Source organism: Carcharhinus amblyrhynchos, chromosome 12 (genome assembly GCF_965287045.1).
Source record: "Carcharhinus amblyrhynchos chromosome 12, sCarAmb.v2.hapA, whole genome shotgun sequence".
Classification (NCBI taxonomy): Eukaryota; Metazoa; Chordata; class Chondrichthyes; order Carcharhiniformes; family Carcharhinidae; genus Carcharhinus; species Carcharhinus amblyrhynchos.
In genome coordinates, this window is record NC_137335.1 from 1,419,258 (window position 1) to 1,442,438 (window position 23,181).

A 23,181-nucleotide genomic window follows, 5' to 3' on the forward strand; every position below is an offset into this window, starting at 1 on the left:
CAAAGAACCACAGAATCCCAATAATGGAGGAGGCATTCAGCCCATCAAGTCTGCACTGGCTCTCTGGCAGCGTATCTATCTGAGGCCTATCCCTACCCAGTCCTATCCCTGTAACGCTACACATTTACCATGGCTTATCCATCTAACCTACACATCTTGGGACACTAAGGACCAATTTTTCTATGACTAATGAACCTAGCCTGCACATCTTTGGATTGTGGAAGGAGACTGGAGCACTCAGAGGAAACCCACGCAAGCACAGGGAGAATGTGCAAACTCCACACAGACATTAACCCAAGGTTGGAATTGAACCCAGGTTCCCTGGCACTGTGAGATATCAGTGCTAACCACTGTGCTACCATGCCGTTCATAATTTTGTACTCAATTCCCCTTGCAATAGATGATAAAATTCTATTAACTTCCCTAATTACTTGCTGCTCTTGCACATTAGCCTTTTGTGATTCATGCATTATGACACCCATATCCCTCTGTACCTCTAAGCTCTGTAATCTTACACTGTTTAGATAATATGCTTCTTTTTATTCTTCCTGCCAAAATGGGCAATTTTATATCTTCCCACATTATACTCCATTTGCCAGATCTTTGACCACTCACTTATGCTAGACATAACCTCTTGTAAGCTCCATATGTCCACTTCCAACTTACTTTCATACCGATCTTCGTGCCATTAGCAAATTTAGCAACATGCCTTCAGTCCCTTCATCCAGGATATTTACATAAATTGTAAGAAGGTGAGGTCCCACTACTGATCCCTGTGGCACACTACTTGTTAAATCTTACCAACCATCTCGCCAACTCTCCAGGTGGTGGCCATGGTCCCTAACCCCTGCAAAGATTTCACCCAATGTTTCAGACTAATGACTTACCTGGAGAACGGAAATAAAAACTATATATGTGAAAGTGAGGAGGGGAGGATGGAGCAAAAGGAAAAGGTCTGTGATTGGGTGAAACATTAACTGACAAAGGGATGGTGATGCAAACAAAAGGGGTGATAATGAGACATGTATAGAAACAAATGATGTGACTACAAGAAGTGTAAATGGGCAAGTAGAATCATTACCAACAGCCTTCATCCAAAATTAACAAACAGAATCTATCTTGTTAATGAAAGAGATAGCGATACAGTTTTATCCATGGACACCCTTGTCTCTTCTTCCTAATAACTAAGAATGTTAAGTTCTATCCTTAGGAAACCCGAAAGATGTCAGGTCAAACTTGGTTAATTGGAAAATACCGCCCACCAACAGTTCAGCAGTATCTTGCACTGTCTATTTATACTATTAAAGATAATAAATTCAAAAATATGCTAATTTGATCGGCTTTGAATGTGCGGTTAGGTGAATACAAAACAGACAGATTCTAATAACTTCAGGTCAATGGATGCTACTTAGGCAGCCATAGGATACAGACACTAAAACTTTCTCTGGTTAAACTTTCTCTGGTAGAAAGTAAGCACACAGCAGAAATCAATTCTGTCCATTGTGGAAGTTCCCATCATCATTCATCTTTAAATCTGAAGTAATGTATATTGGAGGATTGTTGCCACATTGCAGGAACATTGTGCATTTAAAGTGTTAAACACAGAATTGAAAAACTTGAGCCTTTTTTTCCTCTAATTTCCTTAACTTTCTTTAACTTTCATTAAAAAGTAGTAACACTTTATAAAAACTTGTAAATATGAAAAGCAGGACCTGTTCAATATACATCAAAAAAGTATTATGGATCTGGTCTGCTTAGATTAAATAGTCCCAGCATCCTGTACTAAAATGCAAGGTGGAAACATGCTCTCCAGAATCCCTTATATTTCACAGATGTTTGCCATTTGACTCTACAACCTCCTATTTGTAAGAGCTGACAGGCATCCTTGCTGTTCTCACTCTGCCAAAAGCCTGTCCATCTCACAGACTAACAGATTCAAAGAGTTTTTCAGCCTAATGGTGAACAATGACTTTCAAATGCCCAGATACTGTTTAGTTTCTGGCAAATACTACTTTATTATGTCTGGCTAGCGTATTAAACCATCTTTTGTTCTGGGGAGGGGGGGGGGAGAAGAAAAAATCCAAGAAAAACTCAGCCGGTCTGGCAGTATCTGAGGAGAGAGAAGCAGAATTAACATTTTGAGCCTGTACTTGAAGAGCGGGAGAACTATCTTGGATTATATAATGCACAGAGGGAGTTGAGCAGCTGGAACATAGTAGAAGGGCAGTGGTTAATGGGAGAGATTGCAACAGAGGTGTAGGTCACAAGACAAAGAAAATGTTAATGGCTGTCAGTGCTAGTAGTGGCTTAAAGGTATGATATCAGAGTGTATTAATGGGAGAATAAAGTCAGAGGGATGGGAAGATGTGGAGAACTCCGATGGGGGAATCTTTTAAAAAAAACTTGTGAGAATGCACATTGCTTTTAAAAAGAGCAGAATTAATTCTACTTTCAACTCCTTTTGATAAACAAATGGTGAAAAGAATTAATAAAGACTTGAGTCTTTCTGAAGCATCTAGAAATTCTGCCATTTGCTAAAACTTCAGAAAGTAAAATCTTCATCTCTGACACCATATTGACCAATAATGCAAATAATTCCCTCAATATGCAAAGACAAAACTACCTAACAGTAATAAAACAGATATTACAAGAATCAACAGTTGGAAATGTAACCACACAACTATCAGATCATGTACAATTTACGATAGTGAACTCTGTTTAATCTGAGGGAATGAATAACCACATGTAAAACTTCCATAAAGTCTTGCTTGAGGCTTATTAGTTCTGTACTCTTATCCTTATGTTCTACTCTCACAACAGAAGTTAAATAACATGTTTACATGCATATTATCAATGCCTTTCAGCATTTTTACACCTGTGATCATGACCTTCTCAATCTTCTATAATGAAAGCAGGCTTTAATGAATTCTGTGTGTCTTTTCTCATCAATTACAAAGCTCCCAAGTCCTAGCATTGTTGCTGTCACTCGTTTCAACTCTTCCAAACATCCAACCAGATCAGCAAATGTAATAGTACCTACTGAAGCTCCACTATTGAAGATAGTTTAATTCTAAATAGCTGGTTCAAATCAAATGGGTTAATCAAAAGTACAGTGATTAGAGCGAATGTTAAACCTCACGTTATCCATCAGAAGTTATGAACAAAGCGCATCCATTTCATGTTCTTTATTGACCAGGTAAGACCTCAGTCTTTTGAAGGCTAATATGCCAATTTAACTAATATGCCAATTTAAGCTGTAACTTTATCAGCTTGAATCAAACCCTTTATGCTGCTAGAATGAATTAAAAATCAGCCCTAATTCAATATCAAGTACTGGGTAGTTCAGGTAGGCAGAGGGCTTAGGAGGTTCACAACATAGAATTTATTATTCTAGGCAGCAGGTATACTGCAAGTGTGTTAGCCATTGTGCATTATCAAATCAAGTAGCCTGACAGTTCGTAGACAGACTGTGTCTGGTGCCTGCTTTTTGCTCTAAGAAGTTTTACCAGGGCAATCTGATTCACTTCCAATGCCAGTGTAATGAATGTAAGTCATTACTGCCCTCAGCTTTAATGCCACTTGGCATTCACGTGATCTGAGGAGATAATGTCTCATCTCAAATTTAGTTGAAATAAGCACGGTGAAGGTTCAGAGCCTATGGAGTGGTTGTGACAGGTGATGGAAGGGCAGATAGTGTAGCAATGGAATCGATCTCATGTCTGTGAATAAGGGTAAAAATGCAGGTGACAAACTGGAGTGAGTCTATGAGTAAATACTCAGGGATTCCTTAGCTAGCAGGGAAGGGAAGCCATTGATAGAGATATTCTGGCTATGACTGAATAACTGTGAATTAAACTATGGAGTCACATCTAGTGGACAACAGTGAAGAGATGTTGGAGGAAGATAATATCAATGGTTGTGGAGAACTCAGGAAGAATATACCCTGGTCAGAAATAAAGATTATCTTTAGGGACTTTAATTAGTGCTGTTTCAAAGCACCAAATCAGAGTAAATAAGGGCAGTAGAAGCAGTGGGACAAAGGGGGTATTTCCCCCACTAATACTGACAATGGAACTCCGTTTTGTAATGTTTAGTGGAGATTCTTAAGAGGGTGGAAAATAGCCATGTCTAAAATCTTGCTGAAGAAGAACCAGCCTCAGATGCCGCAGTGAATTATAGTGTATTGGACACAAAATGGCTGTCTTGGTCCTTAATGTTGCTGCAGCACTGGATTAACTTTGCTTCAGGAACCCACCAGAATTATGCAAAGAAGAAAATTGGGCTCGTTCCTGAAGGAGTTACATTGACCGGTGGAAGTGGAGTTTTAGTGCTGTTTTGGTACTAAATTTTTCACAAGGAAAAATCTAGACCTCTGTATGGTAGCACGTTTTATTTATTCAGAAAACTAATCTAAGTTTGGTTTGCCATTATATACAAAATTAATATTTAAATAACTTTTGTACACATTTGTATATTGCCCTGAGCTTGGGAGATCCAGATTGGAACACTTATAAACAAATGCAAAGTCATCTTTGAAGCACATCAATGGTATAATTTGCAAGCCACATCCCAAGTACAGTGAAAACAGGTGGCTTCATATTGTTGGGTTTTGTAGTAAATATAGTTTAGCTCCAACCAAAGGCACTACGCCATGTTTGAAAATATTAGGGTAATTCAATGGATTGTTTGAGTTTATCATAGCATAATAAATTATCCATCTGGGAATGTGGATGTATCAAGAGGCACTTGCATTATTTGTACACAGATTGTCTTGTGACTATGTACTTCAAGTCCACTGGTTGCAGGTCACACTATATAGATGCCATTCCCAGAGATGATCAGCAGCGTAACTAGAGCAACCAGAATCTCAGCCAGAATTGGGGTACTTGGTCTTCACTATGATAGTGAGTTATTAGCCCTTAAACACAACAGAGGCAAAGACTCCTTGCTGAAATGGAGAAGGGAAAACTGGCAGGAGTTACAGCTCAGGTTATATTTGAAATGTCTCCTTAGAAGCACAAGTCCCCACATCCATTGTTCACAATTTGTACTTGGAAGACTAGAAAGCAAGACATAACGTTCTCAAGCAGGACAATAATAAAGTCAATATCATCTGCTAGAACAAGGAAACTATGCATGTAAATAATAGGAAATAAGCAATTAAAGCAGCCAACGGTGCCCAGTTTCAAAGAACAGTGAAGTAAAATATTAGTAAAAGCTTAGCCATTAGTATATTTTAGCAGCTAGGTAACTTCTTGCTGAACAGAACATTTTCTAGTTGCAATTGTAAAACATTCATTCCAGTCTGACTGGTAACTAGATTATAATGCTTGTCAAAAATAATCTATTATGACAGTTATTATTGAGATAGGGGAGCCTCGGAGGCGATGGCCAGTAACAAAATTATCCTATCATCTTAAAGGTAAAAGGCAGCATAGATACATGTGGAGCCACCTGTATCCCTCAAGGCTTCTCTGTAGGTAGATTCTTCAAAGATCTGAAAACTAGAACACTTCAAACAGATTTCAGTCAACATAGCAATAAGACATGTATGCGATGTACAAGTCTGTGCAATGTTGGAAAATGGCCCCTTATGTGTGATAGACAAATACAGTCAACATATGATATTGGCCAATTTTTAAATGATTTTATATTTTAAATTACACAGTGCTGATATTGTACAATTTCCAGACTGAATCAAGAGAAAGTTCTATTAAACATGTACTTGTCACAGAATATTACAGTGCAGAAGAGGCCCTTTGGCCCATTGAGTCTGCATCAATGCATGAAAGGCCCTGACCTGCCCAATTAATCCCACTTGCCAACACTTGGCCCATAGCCTTGAATGTTATGATGTGCCAAGTACCCATCCAGGTACTTTTTAAAGGATGTGAGGCATTCCACCTCCACTACCCTCCCAGGCAGCACATTCCAGACTGTCACCATCCTCTGGGTAAAAATGTTTTCCTCAAATCCCCCCCCTAAACCTTCTACCCCTCACCTTGGACCTATGTCCCCTCATGACTGATTCTTCAACTAAGGGGAGCAGCTGCTCTTATCCACTCTGTCCATGTCTCTCAATCTTGTACATCTCAATCAGATCGCCCCTCAGTCTTCTCTGCTCCGATGAAAAGAAACCAAACCAATGCAATCTCTCTCCATAACAACCTATCACCTTAAAGGGAACATGCTGGGCTTGCACGCTCCCCATTTCTTTTTTGAACGTCCCCCACTGCTCTTCTGTAAACGCTCACATTTGTAGCTGTTCCCAGTCTACCTTGAGCAGAAACTACCTTATTTTACTTAAATCAGCACTCCCCCAATCCAAAACTTTTTTTTGCAGCTTGTCTATTTTCTTGTCCAGGATGCTGATGATATTCCTACAAAATGCAATGCCACCACAGAACAGCTAATTCATTACTGTCAGATTTATTTTGACCAATCAGAAAAACCTATGTGAGAAAAAGGGCACTGGGCAAAATAAAATCTAGACAGCCTCCAATCCCCCCGAAACTGTGATTCTTAAATGTTTGCCTTCCAAAAATGTTTCCAATTAATGTCTTCTCTTTAGGTTCTAGCATCTCCACTAGACCTCAGACTGCGACAGCAGGCAACTGATGTCCATAGATGAACAGGAAACTGCTGTGACCAACTGAGGAGGAAACTGGTCTCTATAGAACAAAAAAGCAACCTGTCTTCGTTCAGCTCCTGCCAATTGATTACCAGAGGTGGTGGATGCAGGCACATTAGCAACATTTAAGAGACAACTGAATGGGTACATGAATAGAGAGGAAATAGAAGGATATGGACTGAGTAAGAGCAGAAGTTTTTTTTTAGTTAGAGCATCATGATCAGCACAGGCTTGGAGGGCTGAAGGGCCAGTTCCTGTGCTGTACTTTTCTTCATTCTTGGAAGAAGCAGAAGAGCCGGGGAGACTCATCCTCTTGGGGTTTCCCCTTGCTGACTGTGGGAAAGCATTTTATTTCTGCCCAAAGGCATAACAATATTTAGAACATGTGGAAATAGAATGTATTCTAGTATTCCAAGATACAATTGTACTAACATGTGAAACGGTTAATATATTAAGTTCTTGAAGAAAGCTTGAATACAAGTTGGCTTCTTCAAATTTCTCTTTAAAATTTTAAAGGTCAAATGTTGTCAGGAATTTCTAACTTGAAAGCTAGGCATTCTTGGCACGTCTCAAAATTTTAATGAATCACTATCAGCGGCATAGCACAATATATTCAAAACAAGGCAATGAAAATGTATTGGGTTGCTTTACCTTGCATGTGATCTAACAAACAGAATAAGGAAGAGAATGTTTGGAGACTGTGACCCTGATAGAGAAGATAGATTTTTCTGCTAATTGTAGCATAGAGAGTTTAGTGACACAGACTATAGCAGCTTGAGGCAGGGAAGCTTAATGTTTACTTTCTTCATGTATACCTGTCTCGCTGGGTATTAGGAAAAATAGAAAAGTATGAACTTGAGTCCAAGTTCTGAAAATTAACAGGAAATACCTAGAGGCAACAAAGATAAAAGTGAAGGTACATTACAAACATGACTTAAACGTATAGCATGAAAACATGATTGATAGATCAGAACTCCCATTTCAGGGAGTTTCTAAGCGGACAGTAGATAGTGCACTCTGTAGTATAGAAGTTAGTAACTGTCCTTCAGTTCCTGGAGTCCTATTGTTGTAGAAACAGACACTTCAACAGAATAGAAGCTTTTTGCTTGTAGGCATTTAGCTGGATAGCGTGCCATCAGTGTAGCAATCTAAAGATGCCAATTTAATTAAAACAGCTTTAAGTGCATTGCCTTTATCAGTTAATGAGAGCTTACTGTAGTAAATGGGTATGTTTAGCTACAAAAATCTAAAAGACGTAAAGTACCTTTTGACATACTGTACAATCAGATGTGAGCCAAAAGGCAACTTAAGAAAGACAATCAGCATTCTCAACACTTTGACTGAGATGATAAAGACAGTACAAGAAGCGCTTAACAGGTTGAGAACTTCATCACAAGAAAGGCAAAATAAATCAGAGACATTGTGCAAGTAACTGACAGAACTCTCTGCAGTGGCTAGTCCCAGAGTGGAATTCTAGAAGGGTCGACATACAGGGTCAAACCTTTCTGGCCACAATTCATGTATGATAAAAGTAGTTTTGATAGGAGTTCCAGCTCAAGAGAGAGAGAGGAAAGATTGATGATATAAAGGTAGAATAATCTTTATTCTTTCGTGGAGCTTAGACAACACACACATTGGAGCAGTTCAATATCAGGCCTATTAAGAGGTTACATTGAATATCTTTAAATCGTTCTAAAATGTGGCTTTTACCACTGTAGTTGTCATTCTTAAGTTTTACTTTAGGTGCAGCAATGTTTCAGCATTCATTTTCAATAATATTAGAACAATTAATTGAGCTTGCATTCTTAGCTGAATGTGCTAATATCTAGGTTTAAGTTCCTAACATGCCACAGAACTAATGAGGGGAGTTGCATGGTTGCACTCCTAGAAGTGATAAAATTTGATTTTATAATCTCTATTATTCTTAGTTTATAGCATGATCAATGCCATACAGAAAGTGAAGTGACATTTTACATTGTGTGGTAACTATGCCACACGTTTAGGCAAGCTGATTTTCAAAAAGCTCAAGTCAAAACAAGCCATAACCTGGATTTTGTGGTAGGAAATGATAGTGAAGGCTGGAGCATTTGCAAACATCTACAGTCAAAAGTGCCAAGTGGATAATCCAGCTCCTTCTGAGGTCCCCAGCTTCATAGATATCAATCTTCAGCCAATTCAATTCACTCAGATATCAAGAAATGGCTGAAGGCACTGGATACTATAAAGGCTTTATTCTCAGATAACATTCTAGCAATAGTGCTGAAGACTTGTGCTCCAGAACTAGCTATTCCACTATCAAGTTGTTCCAGTGCGGGATATGTCCAGCAAAGTGGAAATTGACCAGACATGTCCTGGATGCAAAAAGCAGGACAAATCCAACATAACCAATTACCACCTATCATTCTACTCTCAATCATCAGCAATGTAATAGAAGGAGTTGCTAGCAGTGCTCTCATAGAATCCCTACAGTGCAGAAGGAGGCCACTTGGCCCATTGAGTTTGCACCAACAACAATCCCACCAAGGCCATATCCCTGTAATCCCACGTATTTACCTTACTAGTTCCCCTGAAGTAAGAGGCAATTATCATGGCCAATCCACCAAACCTACTCATCTTTGGAGTGTGGGAGGAAACCCATGCAAGACACGGAGAGAACATGCAGACTCTGCATAGACACCACCAAGGTTAGAATTGAACCCAGATCCCTGGTGCTGTAAGGCCACTGTACCAGCCTCTCAAGTAACACTCCACAAAAAGTTGCTCACTGATACTCAGTTTGGGTTTCACCATGGCCATTCAGCTCAGCTCTCGGCCTCATTACAGCCAGGTCCAAAAAAGCTGAACTTGAGTTGAGGTTCGAGTAACAGCCCTTGACATCAAAACAGCATATGACCAAGTATGGCATCAAGGCGTCCAAGTAAAACTGAAGTCAGTGGAAATTAGTGAGAATACTCCACTAGATGGAGTCATATGTAGCACGAAGGAAAATGGTTGTGGTTACTGGAGGTCAATTATCTCAGTCTTGGGACATTGCTGCAGGAGTTTCTCAGAGTGCTGCCCTAGGCCCAACCATCTTCATCTGCTTCATGATTGACCTTCCCTCCATCATAAGGTCAGAAGTGGGGATATTCATTGATGATTGTACAATGTAAAGCAGTATGTGTGTCCTCTCAAATATGAAGAAGCCATTATTTGAAATTTAGTGACTTGACTAATTAGAATCAAACTGCCTTGCTTAACTTTCAAATAATGCTTTGCAGTTAACTGTCAGTCACCATCAACTGGTGCAACATTTATGGCAATGACTCTACCACTCAGAATCCACTTGCCAACCAATTAGCACCCTCTTTTCGCACAGTAAAAAGTTGTTGTTTCCCCTTACACTGGTATTCTTCCGATCGTCCTGATGAGTGCGAGTTGAAAAGCTATGACAGAACATCTACTTTCAGCAATACTCTGAATGTTCTGAACTTCCAAATGACTGAATAAAAAAAAAACAGCATGTCACTTTTCTTTTCAAAAAAATATTTTATATGCATGGGCTAAAATCAAAGTTTGGCCCCAGTGTTGGACCCAATTCCAATCTCCTGGTTAACCCATTGCCATTATGCTGGGAGAGCTGAAATGGAAAACCAGAAGTATTTCATTTTTTTAGAATATCTCAGCTCTGAACATAGAACATTACAGCGCAGTACAGGCCCTTCAGCCCTTGATGTTGCGCTGACTTGTGAAACTAATCTAAAGCCCATCTAACCTACGCTATTCCAATATCATCCATATGTTTATTCAATGACCATTTACATGCCCTTAACGTTGGCGGTTATAGCAAAGCTCAGTATAAATAATTTCCATAAAGTTTTGCAATTAACAGCACTTACCTTCTAAATGTATCAATTTTTGACTTCCTTGACACACTATTTACAATTCAGAATGAAGCTTCAATGTCGTGACTTGGAGGACATTCTAGCAAATCGAATAGTTTGTCGTATTTGTCAGGTTACATTCCTACATACATTACTTTTTGACAAACCCCATAGACAAAGCCTGATTTTTTTTGTTGCAATGTTCATAATCTAATATATTAATTTCAACATAGCTATTAACTTGCAAACTGAGAAAGATTTAGAAAAGGCATGGTAAATAAAAGCAAACATGTCCATATGGTCACAATGTAGTGAGATTATTTTTTTAAAAACTGCTGGAATATTACAAGAAGAAAGAATACAAGATCACAACACACAATTTGGCTGCCACTCAGTAACAAGAACTGTACACATTAGGAAAAAGCAGCAAAATTGCTCACAATGATAAATGGGATAAGCTATGAAACACATTAATTTATTTGACTGATCTTTGCATGTACCTGACTTAAGATTTCAAGCAGCTTGGTAGTGTTCTGCATGCTGTACAACTTTAACCAACAAAACAACATTATCACTGAAGCTCTGTTATACCAAGAGAAGCAGGAGGAACTTAATGAGGCTATGGAATAGAATCCAGTACTGTCTGCAAAGCCATTTGTCAAGTTATATCGGAAATTGCATAACTTGAAAATTTAGTCACTGTATTAAAAGTTCTTTCAGCATCTTCCCATGGCATTCACACATGTGCCTTAAATCCTCCAGGCAAAACACAAATATCATATTACTACTTGATTAAACATGCAGGCAAACCCGTGCAGGAGCGCACTCTGCAAATACATCAGAACAGCATGTTTCTAATGTCAAACCATGTCATGCGCAACTGCTTAGCATTTGCTTTACTGCTTCCTCTTGATAACAGGGTGTTAGATATGTGCCCTTAAACCTAGTCTAGGTGCTGCTCGAGTGTGAGGTTTATGTACATGAGAATCTCTCAGGATTGAGGTAGTCCTAGTCTCCCCGGGTGCAAATGTAGACAGGCCCTGCATGCTTTCTAACATGCTTTTAACCTTCAGCATCCTGCAACAACACATTCATTTCTTACCTCACAATGACCTCCCAATCCACAAGGCTTGTCATACCAGAGAATGTATTAGCACACAGATGCTGGATATGTGCACAGCAACATACTCGTAGCCTTGCTTGAACCTAATCAGAAAATCTATGCAACACTGTTGTGAATTCTAACATTTAAAAACAAAATGTGCTTACTGTCCAGATTGAAAAATTACTAGAATTTAAAGGGGATTCATTATTTCCTATTCAAGATATAGTGGCTGCATAAAAGTCTTTCCATATTTTTCTTCTTCCTTGGATCGTTTAAAATGTCTGTTTAATTTTGCATATTATTTCAATTTCATGTTTAAGAGCTGATCTCTCAGTCCCATGCTGGAGCACTACAAACCCTCAGTCACAGAGATTGGTTTTAAGGAATGTCTCAAAGAAAGAGGCAGAGGCAGCAACGTATAGGGATGGTTTCTAGAGCTCAAGGTCTATGCAGCTGAAGATACAGTCGCCAATTATGGAGTGATGGAAATTAGGAATGCTCAAGAGGCCAGAATTGAGGGAGCGCAAATATTTCAGGGGGTTGTAGGATTGGAGGAGATTACAGGATAGAACAGAATAAGGCAAGGAAGGATTTGAAAACAAGAATAAGAATTTTAAGATTGAGGCACTGCTTAACTAGGAGCCAACACAGGTCAGCGAGCACATGGGTAATGGGTAAAGTTATCAGAGATGTTAAAAAGACGGATCAACTAGAAGCATAAGAAGAAACAAGCGTGGGAATGTAGAATATTTGTGCTACATTAGGAGGGTGATGCGGGTTTGACTGTACTGCTGGGGGAGGGGGGGGGGAATGGATTTTGATTTCTTATATCAAAACACTTTAGTGACATAGGAGTGGTCCAAATAAAAAAACTTCAATAGCTGGGACAGGGTTTGTGACTCAGTGTATCTGAGTCCAAGTAATCATATTGGGAAAAGTGGTTGGGGGTAGAGGAGCTGGTGGTGTGGAACAGTACTGAACACAGCATTTGTCACTAAGGATTGGAGTTTTGCAATGACAGACAAACTCTTTCTCATTGCGAAAATAGTGGAACAAGTCTAAATCTGATGCCTGGCCTCTGAACATGAGATGCGCATTTTGCGGAAGCAGCTACCTACAGAAATCAGCAAAATATGATTTTGGTGCAAGTGGTGTCTAAAACTTGATGTGCACAGATAGGAGCAAGGCTGAACCTTATGGATGTGTTAGGTGAGATACCCGTTTGGATAGGGTGCTGGAACATCTCTGGTGGAAATAAGTTGCTCTTTAGGATTTCTAAAGGTTGGCATGAATATGCATAAAAAGTGCCTATTGGGAGTTGGTGGTAGGGCATGAGTTGGTATGGATGGCGCATGGAATGTATGATGAAGGCAGTTTATGCTTTTCTAGGTTTTTTAAAAACTGTGATAGAGTGCTGATATATCGAGGCAGGCCTTCAGACCAGCCTGCCTCTGCAACCACCAGCCTCTGCAGTCATTCTGATATTGCCTGATTCAACCTCCAGGTGAAGGGACTCGGATAATGTTTCCAAGAGCTGTAGGGTTAGGCAATATACTGGACATTCCTGTCAGGAAGGTTTTTTAAATACATAATTACCCTTAGTTGGCTGCAGCTTACTGATCCTGTCTCACTCAGCAGTGCCACATTTCTGCAAGGGGATCTACGGTTAGCATTTGGTCTCTTGGGGCTGTAAGGGGCTCAAGCCTGGCAACATCATTCTCACATCAATGATTAGTCAGATTTAGGCAGTAAGCAATAAATATCCCCCACCTAATTTCAGATCAGACATTTTTCATGAGTCCTTTGACACAGGATATTGTTCCAAAAGCTGGCCTCATTATAGCTTTACCCCCATAAACAAATTTCAATTCAACCCTATCTGGTTTGCTAAATCTTACTTAAAAATGTCATTCAATTCTTCAATAGAACTGACTCAAGCTCCTTCTTCCAGAAAAATATATTTCAAATTCAGTTCTGTGGAAGTAGATTGGCCATGGAAGGAATTTAATTTCAATGCCTCCTGTTCATTTGAATTGAGAAATGCATTTTATCTAACCTTTGCACCATCCAGTGCTCTTTGCTCTGCTGAATTTCTCTGAAGCAAATGCCAAAAACCTAGGTGCTCACTGAGCAGTGAATTCTAGTCCTGAAACAGCAATTGTGCTGCCGGATCACTGGGGAACCCTAAAGAGGCAATGATAAGCTACATGATTCACTATCACAGCTGAGAAGCACAGCAGTGTGCAGAAGACCAACATACCCTTCATATCGGTCCTTGCTAACCAGAATTGGCTCCCTTCCCCAGTGCCATTAAAATTCTTATTGAATTGAAGTCCCTTTACATCTTTGACCTATTCTATCAACACAATACCCTACGGGGTGACATGATCCTCAAGGTGAATGCTTCATTCCTTTAAATCCGGCATTATGTGCATCGCCCTCAATTGACTCCACAGTTTACTGGCAGCACTCCATAGCATTGCAATGGACCCAATGGGAGAACAACTTGCTCGTCTGCCAGTGGCCTCCAACAATCTTATTAAGAACAGCTGATTAGGCTGCTGGAGACCCAGTTTATCCAGTTTTGCCAGATTTACCATTCAATTTTGAAAACAAGTCTTTGCACCTGTTTAACATATTCATGGAGCCTAGCATTCATTTTAGCTGGCTACTCCAGGTAGAGATAGTTAGCTGCCATATTGGGGTGGTAGAGCGCTAGGAATTGCAGCTGAAAAATGGCCCACCCATCTCCAACATTCATCCAAAAATTGGTGTTACGGGGATAATTTCTGCCCTGAGTTCACCTTCTGTGGCATCTATTCTTAAGTATATATCTGTCTAATTTCATCGGCAGCCCTCTCATCTGTCAGAAGTTGATAGCTTAGTGGAATGTTTCTTGTTGATGATAGCATCTGCTGACTAAGATGCTAAACAAAATGATGCGGCTCTCCAGAACAGGGGAGTTTGCCCAGTGTCCTGGCCAATATCATTCTCAACCAATATCACCAAAAACAGTTGGTGTTTGGATGTTCTTGCTGTCTATACATTGACACGTGCCACCAGTTCTTTGAATGATTGTAAATTATAATGTTCCTGGCTATAAGTCGTTCTCTGTCTTTTTCAGCTGAGACCATCTAATAGAGAGAATTCTCACAGCCAAGAACAAAACATTATCACTGATTGGGTGGGCGGGGCAGTGTGGGGGCGGGGGGAGGGGGGGGGGGGGGGGGGGTTGCGCAGGTGGAGGGGGAGTTTGACCGGTTACGATCAGTAAATAGATGCTGATTGCTATGGACAGATGCCTGCCAATATTTAGTAATAGTCTCTGATGGTTATGTGGAAAGAGTCTGGGGGAGCAAAGAAGCTGTGACTTTTAGAATTTGGTAACGGTCAAACATGATGTTTTTGCCATCCCTGCAATAAATTCTCATACAGAAACTGGATAATTTTGTGGTTTGGCTCTTATACGTTGGCAGAAGAAACTAGGATTTCTACAGGTACACTAGAATGGTCCCTCATATAGATACTGCTGTCTGCCTGAGAATCAACATGGGGACAAATTGTAGGTGGGGAATGAAGGATAATGACACAGTCAAAACGAAGAGGGCGCTAATATGATTATGACATTGCTCTTTTTGTTCAAGGAGGCAAGCAATGTTTTTATGGGTGATCTGTCCCTAATTTTTAATGAATTCATAGGATATGGACATCGCTGGCAAGGCTAGCTAGCATTTATACCTATCCCTAATTACCCTGAAGAAGATGCTGATGAGCTGACACTGAGTGGCTTGCTAGGTCATTTCAGAGGTCAGTTAAGAGTTAACTGCATTGGCGTGGGCCTGGAGTCATATTTAGGTCAGAGTGGGCAAGGACTACAAGTTTCCTTAGCTAAAGGGTGTTAATGAACCATTTTGGAATTTGTGACAATCTCTTAGCTTCATGGTCATCATAACCAATATTGCTTTTCAGTCCAATGTAGTTAGTAAATTTAATGAATTTATTCTAATTCACAACTGCCAGCTGGTGTTAATAAAAGGAAATGTGTTGGCAGGGTTCTCAAAAAAATGTTTACAACTACGGTTTGTCATTGTGTGCTTATTAAACATGACTTGCTGCAGATGCCAGAAATTCTATTGACAAAGTTCTAGTGATACACTATCAAGATGCTATGAAATTAAAATAAAGAGTTTGGGCCCATTTTCCCTTTGCAGCGCACATGTTTTTTGAGTGCTATTTCAGAGCATAGAAGGAAATGTACCTTCTTTTTAAGTTTCCTGAATTGCAGCCTGCCTGGAAACATGGGCTTATTTTTTATTAATTGAAAATAATTTTTCCCACTAATTTAGGCAGTGGTCCAAATCTGGTGGCTACCTGAATGATGATCCCATTATTCTCCTTGTCTGACTGTCCTAGCCACAGGAAATCAATGAACAAGAAAATCAGGCAAGGTGTAAACTGAATGACCAACCCAACTACACCAGTTTTATGCCACCGCCAAATTTAAAAGTTGTCTCCAATGTTTTCCAAATGAACATACCGAGGGACGAAAAGACATATGATGGATGGTTAAAGACATGTTGCTCTGTCTTTACAGCTAACAAATATGTTTTCTATCAAAATGATTTCACTGATATTCCATAACTCAATACTTTGGGTTGTGTGATGTGTCACTTTAAAAAACATTTTTTAAAAAATGATGCTCACAGCCTTAGGTGATGTCATTGGTGAGCAGAAAAAAAAATTGCATGCTGGTCAGGTGACAAGGGCTGTTTTTAGTTTTGTTTTGGCTGCAGTGTTAGAAGCATAGTTGAAAGAAGTCTCTCCCTCTCTGTTTTGCTTTGAAAATTTAGGTAAAAGCACATCTTGTTTGCCATCCTGCAGTAAAGAATCTATGTTTTAGTGTTTTTGAGGAGCTGAAGACTACAAGCTGCTCTGAGTTTTCAAGATCATTTGAAATCAACATTCAACACAGGGAACTGGATTGCCGTATTACGTGAGCGTTGGCCTGTGCAGTGATAAATCTGTTTAAAGGGTTTTGTTTATTGGATATTAGTTTTGATTGGAATATCTGATATATATTTATTGATTAAGAGTTATACATTGTATGGTTGTTTTGTTTCTTGTTTGTAATTGATAAAAGTTCTTGCTAATTTTCTAACTATACTTATTCTTAATTAAATGCTATTTGAGAAAAGCTCCCTACTGGGTCATTTTAATCACACCTGAAGTGAAACATCTTGTGCTTATCCTAGCCAAATTCACAATGCAAAACTTATGATTCAAATGGGCTTCATAAAACACTTGAGTTTCTGCCCTGAACCATAACAATAGGATGGCAAGCAGTAAGTGGAACAGAATTTACTGACTTAAAACTAAATGCTACAGAAATATTCACAGACTTTCACAATGTATATTTGTGTTATAGCTTTCAATTTCAGATCAATCCTTTACAAGAATCAACAAGTCAGTTAGCTGCCAATTCTAATCAATGCCCCTGGAACCACATTTAAGGCATTTTAAATACGATTGATCCAAATAAAAATGCCTTATCGTTTAGGAAGAATTAACAATTAACTCTTACCAACTTCAGCTGTTATTGATTCTGCATCAATCTCATTAGCTTTCTTCTTAGCAACTTCAGCCAGTGCCAACTCACCCTTATCCAAAGCCACATAATAGATGTCCTTTAAAATTCAAAAGAAAACAGTCAACAGATCAGTAATCTCAAATGTATTCGGCTATTTATTATACCTGGTTCTAATTCACACAGGGAAAATAAATTTTAAAACTGCAGTTTTCTAAAATAGTGCATATTTAGGAAGACAGGCTCAGTAAAGTCCTATATGACATTAATCTGGTGTCTTAATTGCCCATAGGTAAGTGGTGGTGAGCCAAGTGCAGATTATTCCATCATTAGACTTTTTAACTGCAGATTTTAATTGACTTCTGTCTTCTCTCTCCCGTTTTAAAACCCTTCAGACTTGAAATGTTGGCTCTATTCTCTCTCCACAGATGCTGTCAAAGCTGCTGAGATTTCCAGCATTTTCTGTTTTTGTTTCAGATGCCAGCATCCACAGTATTTTGCTTTTATATTATAGAAGGATAATAGTGACCTTGACAACCACTGGCAATATCATGCCTGTGGTGGTATGAATGGAGGTCAGCTGGCACCATCTAGCACAACCTGGTAACAGCGCTTCTAAAGTGCAGGTTCTTCAGACAATTTTGTGGCACAAAATTAAATATGCCTTCATTTGAATTTGGATATTGCAATGAAACTCCTTTTTGTGAGGAAGCAGTCTGATTGAAATTAATCAGGACTTGTATTATGGCTGAAGTTTGAGGTCACGTACCAACCGACTCAAGAACAGCTTTTTCCCTGCTGCTGTCAGACTTTTGAATGGACTTACCTTGCATCAAGTTGATCTTTCTCTACACCCTAGCTATGACTGTAATATTACATTCTGCACTCTCTCATTTCCTTCTCTATGAATGGTATGCTTTGTCTATATAGCGTGCAAGAAACAATACTTTTCATTGTATGTTAATACATGTGACAATAATAAATCAAATCAACAAGTCACACCTTCGCCCAGACTGTCAACCTTTTCACCCCTACTCAGAACACACAACGCAGACAGCGTCCATTTGGGCAAACATTAGTGTTTATCTTTCACACCGGTGTCTTAATTTCATGTACCTGCCCAGTCCCCATTGCTCTCTAGCCCTCTTTCCTTCAGCTGCCTATCTAACCTCATCTTTGCTGTTGTGATTTTGGCATGTGGAAAAGTGTTGAGATGAAATATATTTTATTATGATACAGTGCTGCCCTGATAGGGTGGGAGAGCAGCAATATATTGGACTACAGCATCAGACTGATTTTTATCTACACAGCTAGGTCCTAATTTCCACTATGTCATTTCGAATAAGATTTATAACCTTTCACAGCCAAGGAGGTCAAATTAAACCACATATCACACAGGCTGAATCTTTCATGCCTACTAGTGGCTCGGTTTAAAGTGACATGATAGCCCCAGAGCAGCTGATCTCTGCTCATCCTTTTAATTTAAAAGCAGGTGATACAAGAGAACTCCTGGAGAGAAAAGTAGTAACGAAATGAATAAATCAACAAAAACAAATAGCAGTTAAGGTGCAAATAACCCTTTCAAATTGTGGTATGCTGCTGGCTTTATAATACCAACTGCAAGATAGCTTACTTTCCAAGTGGGAAGTCATCAGGACAGCTTTGAGAGCAGGTAGTTACAATGACAGGAGTACTTTATACTTTGTTGAATGATAGTTGTAAAAATAGCCACAGACAATTGACAAAGATCGCTCCGTATTCTCTTTGAACCAGTTTTTTCTTCGAGATACCCAGGAGAACTTTATAACTTTGTAGAATTAACAGTAACATTTTTTCTAGAATTACAGAAAAGCCTATAGAATGTCTTTGTTATGTAACAGCAGACACTTGCACAGGTTCCCCTCCCCCCTGCCAAACATGGCCTTTTTCTTTTCATGCTTTTATATACAATCAAAGCTTCAGCACAGAAGATACATGCTGTGAGACTTAAGAAAGTGCTATCAGCTTTGTCCATCCAACCTCACTGTGACATTGTGGTGCAAGATCTCTGGAAACAAGGAGCACATGCTGTGTTTCACACAAGACTTTCTGCACAGGTTAATTTTACTTCTGTAGCTAATTAAATGGGAGGACCAAAAAAAAGGGTTAAGTGTCAAAGCCTTTGAGTTTGTACTTTAGCTTTCTTGTTTGGAAAATACCTGTGGAAGATTTTATAATTTATTCAAGTGGCATAAGCTTTCAGTTACCCAAAGCAATGGTGGCTGCAGCTGTACCTATTTGGGGAGTGGATAAAAAATATCAGGGTTTATTATACTGAAAAGTGTCGTCTACATGCACCCCAAAAAAGACAAAAGTTGAGGATGTCTGAATTGCTATCTGCAAAATACAAAAACAGGTCCAAGGCCACAGAAAGAAACTCAACAATCAAAAGGACACAGTAGAATTACTGACCATATTGGCTGGGTATATGCGAGTATCGCTTGGCTGATACTGCTCTGCTTTAAATAGCGCATGATGTGGATGTGCCGGCGTTGGACTGGGGTAAACACAGTAAAAAGTCTGACAACACCAGGTTTTAGTCCAACCGATTTATTTGATAGTAAACTCACAAGCTTTCGAGGGGACTGCCTCTTCGTCAGGTGAATGGAGAGTTCTGGCCTCGGACCAATAATAAATAGCGCATGTCATGGAATTCCTACAGTGCAGAAAGAGGCCATTCGGCTCATCCAATCTGCATTGACCACAATCCCACCCAGGCCCTATTCCCGTATCCCCATATATTTACCCTGCTAATCCCTTGACACTAGGGTCAATTTAGCATGGCCAATCAACCTAACCCACACATCTTTGGACTGTGGGAGGAATCTGGAGGAACCAGAGGAAACCCACGCAGACATGGGGAGAGCGTGCAAACTCCAAGCAGACAGTGACCCAAGGCCGGAATCGAACCTGGGACCCTGGCACCGTGAGGCAGCAGTGCTAACCACTGCGCTTCTGTGTCGCCCGAGATCTGGACTTAGCAATGACAGGTATTTACAGGCAATGACTCACCATGAACAGGTCTCGTGAACCTATATCTACAGCCAGCAGAAAAGCCTTTTCAAACCTTTGGTACCTGTTAAAATAAAGCAAATCATTAGAAATGCTAACCAGCAGAATTTCATCAACATTCAAAAGAGTAACGAGCCACAAGTTAAAGCTTCATAACGGTGAAGTACAGTATAATCTGATATTTAAAATAAATGTAGCTCACGTAATGTTACTTGCACACAGCAGTTCTCTCAAGCTGGTTTTTTTGATGCAGAAGCAGCAAAATATACTGGAGTTGAAGGAACGGATGCACAACTTGTATGCCAACCTGGACAACTGCAAGTGGCTGTGTCATGCAGCTAACATGGAACAATCATGCAGCTATGTTATTTTACAAAGACTTGTGATATTAAGGTCTTGGCAGATGTGAGTCGGCGAAATTTGACTGAATATTGTGTCTTGAAAGTGCCGTTTTATGCAGTTATAGTGCTGAATTTCTGCCACAAGGTGGAAAACAGGTGCTGAGTCTGTTTTTGGGTCAGAAATCTGCTTCTTGTGGAAAACCAACTAAAAAGTTCAGATTTTCACAGAGGTGAGCCCCTACTTAATATTGAGACATGTTTCCTGTCCACCCCAAGCCAGCAGGAACAGGAAACACTACATTTTGCACCCTCTCCTTTTCTTCTATACGTTCAGTGTGCTTTGTCTGTATAGCACGTAAGAAACAATATTTTTCACTGTATACTAATACATGTAACAATAATAAATCAAATCAAAATGAGATGGGTTAGAAGAAGTGTGGAGCTCATTTACACACACCACAGCAACTATCATGAAAGATACTGGTTGTCCAAGCAGTTTAGTGCCAAAGCCTTCCAACGCACCAGAAGGAAGCAAGATGTCACGGGGAAACAGAAGACTCAGGGCAGGACAGATTCATCAATGCCAACATGGATCTAATATTGGAGATCATCAAGGAAGCCACATCATTATGAAACAGCACAGTTTGTCATTTAGCATCATCTCCCTCTGTCTTCAATTTCTCTTCCTCTTCAACCTCCTGCTCTGCCCTCAGTGAGGCAGAGCATCAGAGTCCTTGCACAGCAGACCACTACAATGATCAAGATCCTTTAAAAATGTATATTGGAGGGCACCACCTGACAAGTAAAGTTAAAATTTATTTACACAAGTAAGGCTTATATTAACACTGCAATGAAGCTAATTCCCCCAGTTGCCACAGTCCGGCTCCTGTTCGGGTCAACGTACCTAACCTGCATGTCTTTTGGACTGTGGGAGAAAACTGGCGCACCTGGAAGAAACCCACGCAGACACAGGGAGACTGTGCAAACTCCACACAGACAGTGAGCCGAGCCAGGAATTGTACCCGGGTCTGTGGTGCTGTGAAGCAGCAGTGCTAACCACTGTGCTATCATGCTGCCCTAGTCCAGGTACCAGAATTGTCTCTTCATAAGCTAGATGGCCCACTCAATGGTCTTCCATTTTATTAATGCCTGACACTTATTCTTATTCACAGCCCTGGCAGATAGTATCTATAATTCATTTGGAAGCTTGATAGCAGCTGGAATATTCCTCCCCGCCCCACAACCTACATACAGGATACCTCAAAGACTTCATATCCCTTTAATAGGGCTGGCTGACCTGTTTTCCCACTTCCCTCATTAGGATATGTCCCTTCACTTGGTCAAACTGCACAGACACTATGAACAATTATTCAAATAGGTTGACAGGAGGGGATTCAGGGCCAGTTCGATGTTGCACTGCAGGCTAGCTTTACTCTAGGAATGTTAGAACATAGAACACTACAGCGCAGAACAGGCCCTTCGGCCCACGATGTTGTGCCGACCAGTTAAAAAACAATGACCCTCTAACCTAAACCAAACCCTTTCCATCCATAAACCTATCCACGGATCTCTTAAACACCCCTAAACTAGGCGCATTTACAACTGCAGCAGGCAGGGCATTCCAATCCCTCACCACCCTCTGGGTAAAGAACCTACCCCTGACAACCGTCCTATAACTACCCCCCCTTAATTTAAAGCTATGCCCCCTTGTGCTAGCTTTCTCCATCTGAGGAAAAAGGCTATCACTGTCCACCCTATCCAAACCTCTAATCATCTTATATGTTTCAATAAGGTCCCCTCGCAGCCGCCTTCTTTCTAACGAAAACAACCTCAAATCCCTCAGTCTCTCCTCATAGGACCTCCCCTCCATACCAGGCAACATCCTGGTAAACCTCCTCTGCACCCTCTCCAAAGCCTCCACATCCTTCCTATAATGTGGGGACCAGAACTGCACACAATACTCCAAGTGCGGACGCACCAGAGTTTTGTACAGTTGCAACATGACGCTGCGGCTCTTAAATTCAATCCCCCTATCAATAAACGCCAAGACACTGTATGCCTTCCTAACAACCCTATCTACTTGATTCCCAACTTTCAGGGATCTATGTACACATACACCTAGATCCCTCTGTTCATCCATGCTATTCAGAGTCCTACCATTAGCCCTATACTCTACACAACCAAAAACATTTTGTTGGCACAAAAACATCAATTTCACATTAGTGGAGAATCTTCAGTCAAGATAAACAAAACAAACAAACTGCAGGAAAAAAAGTGAAGATTGACCAGGAGTTTCTAATTTGGAAATTAATTAATTCTATGCACAAGCTTTAACACATCATAAGATTGGAACAATTAAGTTTAAAAGTTTATTTATTAGCAACAAGTAGGCTTACATTAACACTGCAATGAAGTTACTGTGAAAATCCCCGAGTTGCCACACTCCGGTACCTGTTCAGGTACTCTGAGGGAGAATTTAGCATGGCCAATGCACCTAATCAGCACGTCTTTCGGATTGTGGGAGGAAACTGAAGCACCTAGAGGAAACCCACGCAGACACAGAGAGAATGTGCAAACTCCACAGAAACTGATCAAAGCTGGGAATC

The 23,181-nt window shown here is 40.1% G+C and overlaps 1 protein-coding gene across 5 annotated transcripts in view; it reads right to left on the minus strand.

Annotated features, from left to right (window-relative positions):
* The window catches only part of wdpcp (WD repeat containing planar cell polarity effector), a 130,936-nt gene that overhangs the window by 35,377 nt on the left and 72,378 nt on the right, over positions 1–23,181 (minus strand). For all 5 annotated transcript variants that reach the window (XM_080199954.1, XM_080199955.1, XM_080199956.1 and 2 more), the window contains 2 exons: positions 20,235–20,298; positions 17,181–17,283 (listed from right to left, as the gene is read on the minus strand). In XM_080199954.1, coding sequence (XP_080056080.1) covers positions 17,181–17,283; positions 20,235–20,298 — 167 coding nt within the window. The remainder of the gene's footprint in view (positions 1–17,180; positions 17,284–20,234; positions 20,299–23,181) is intronic.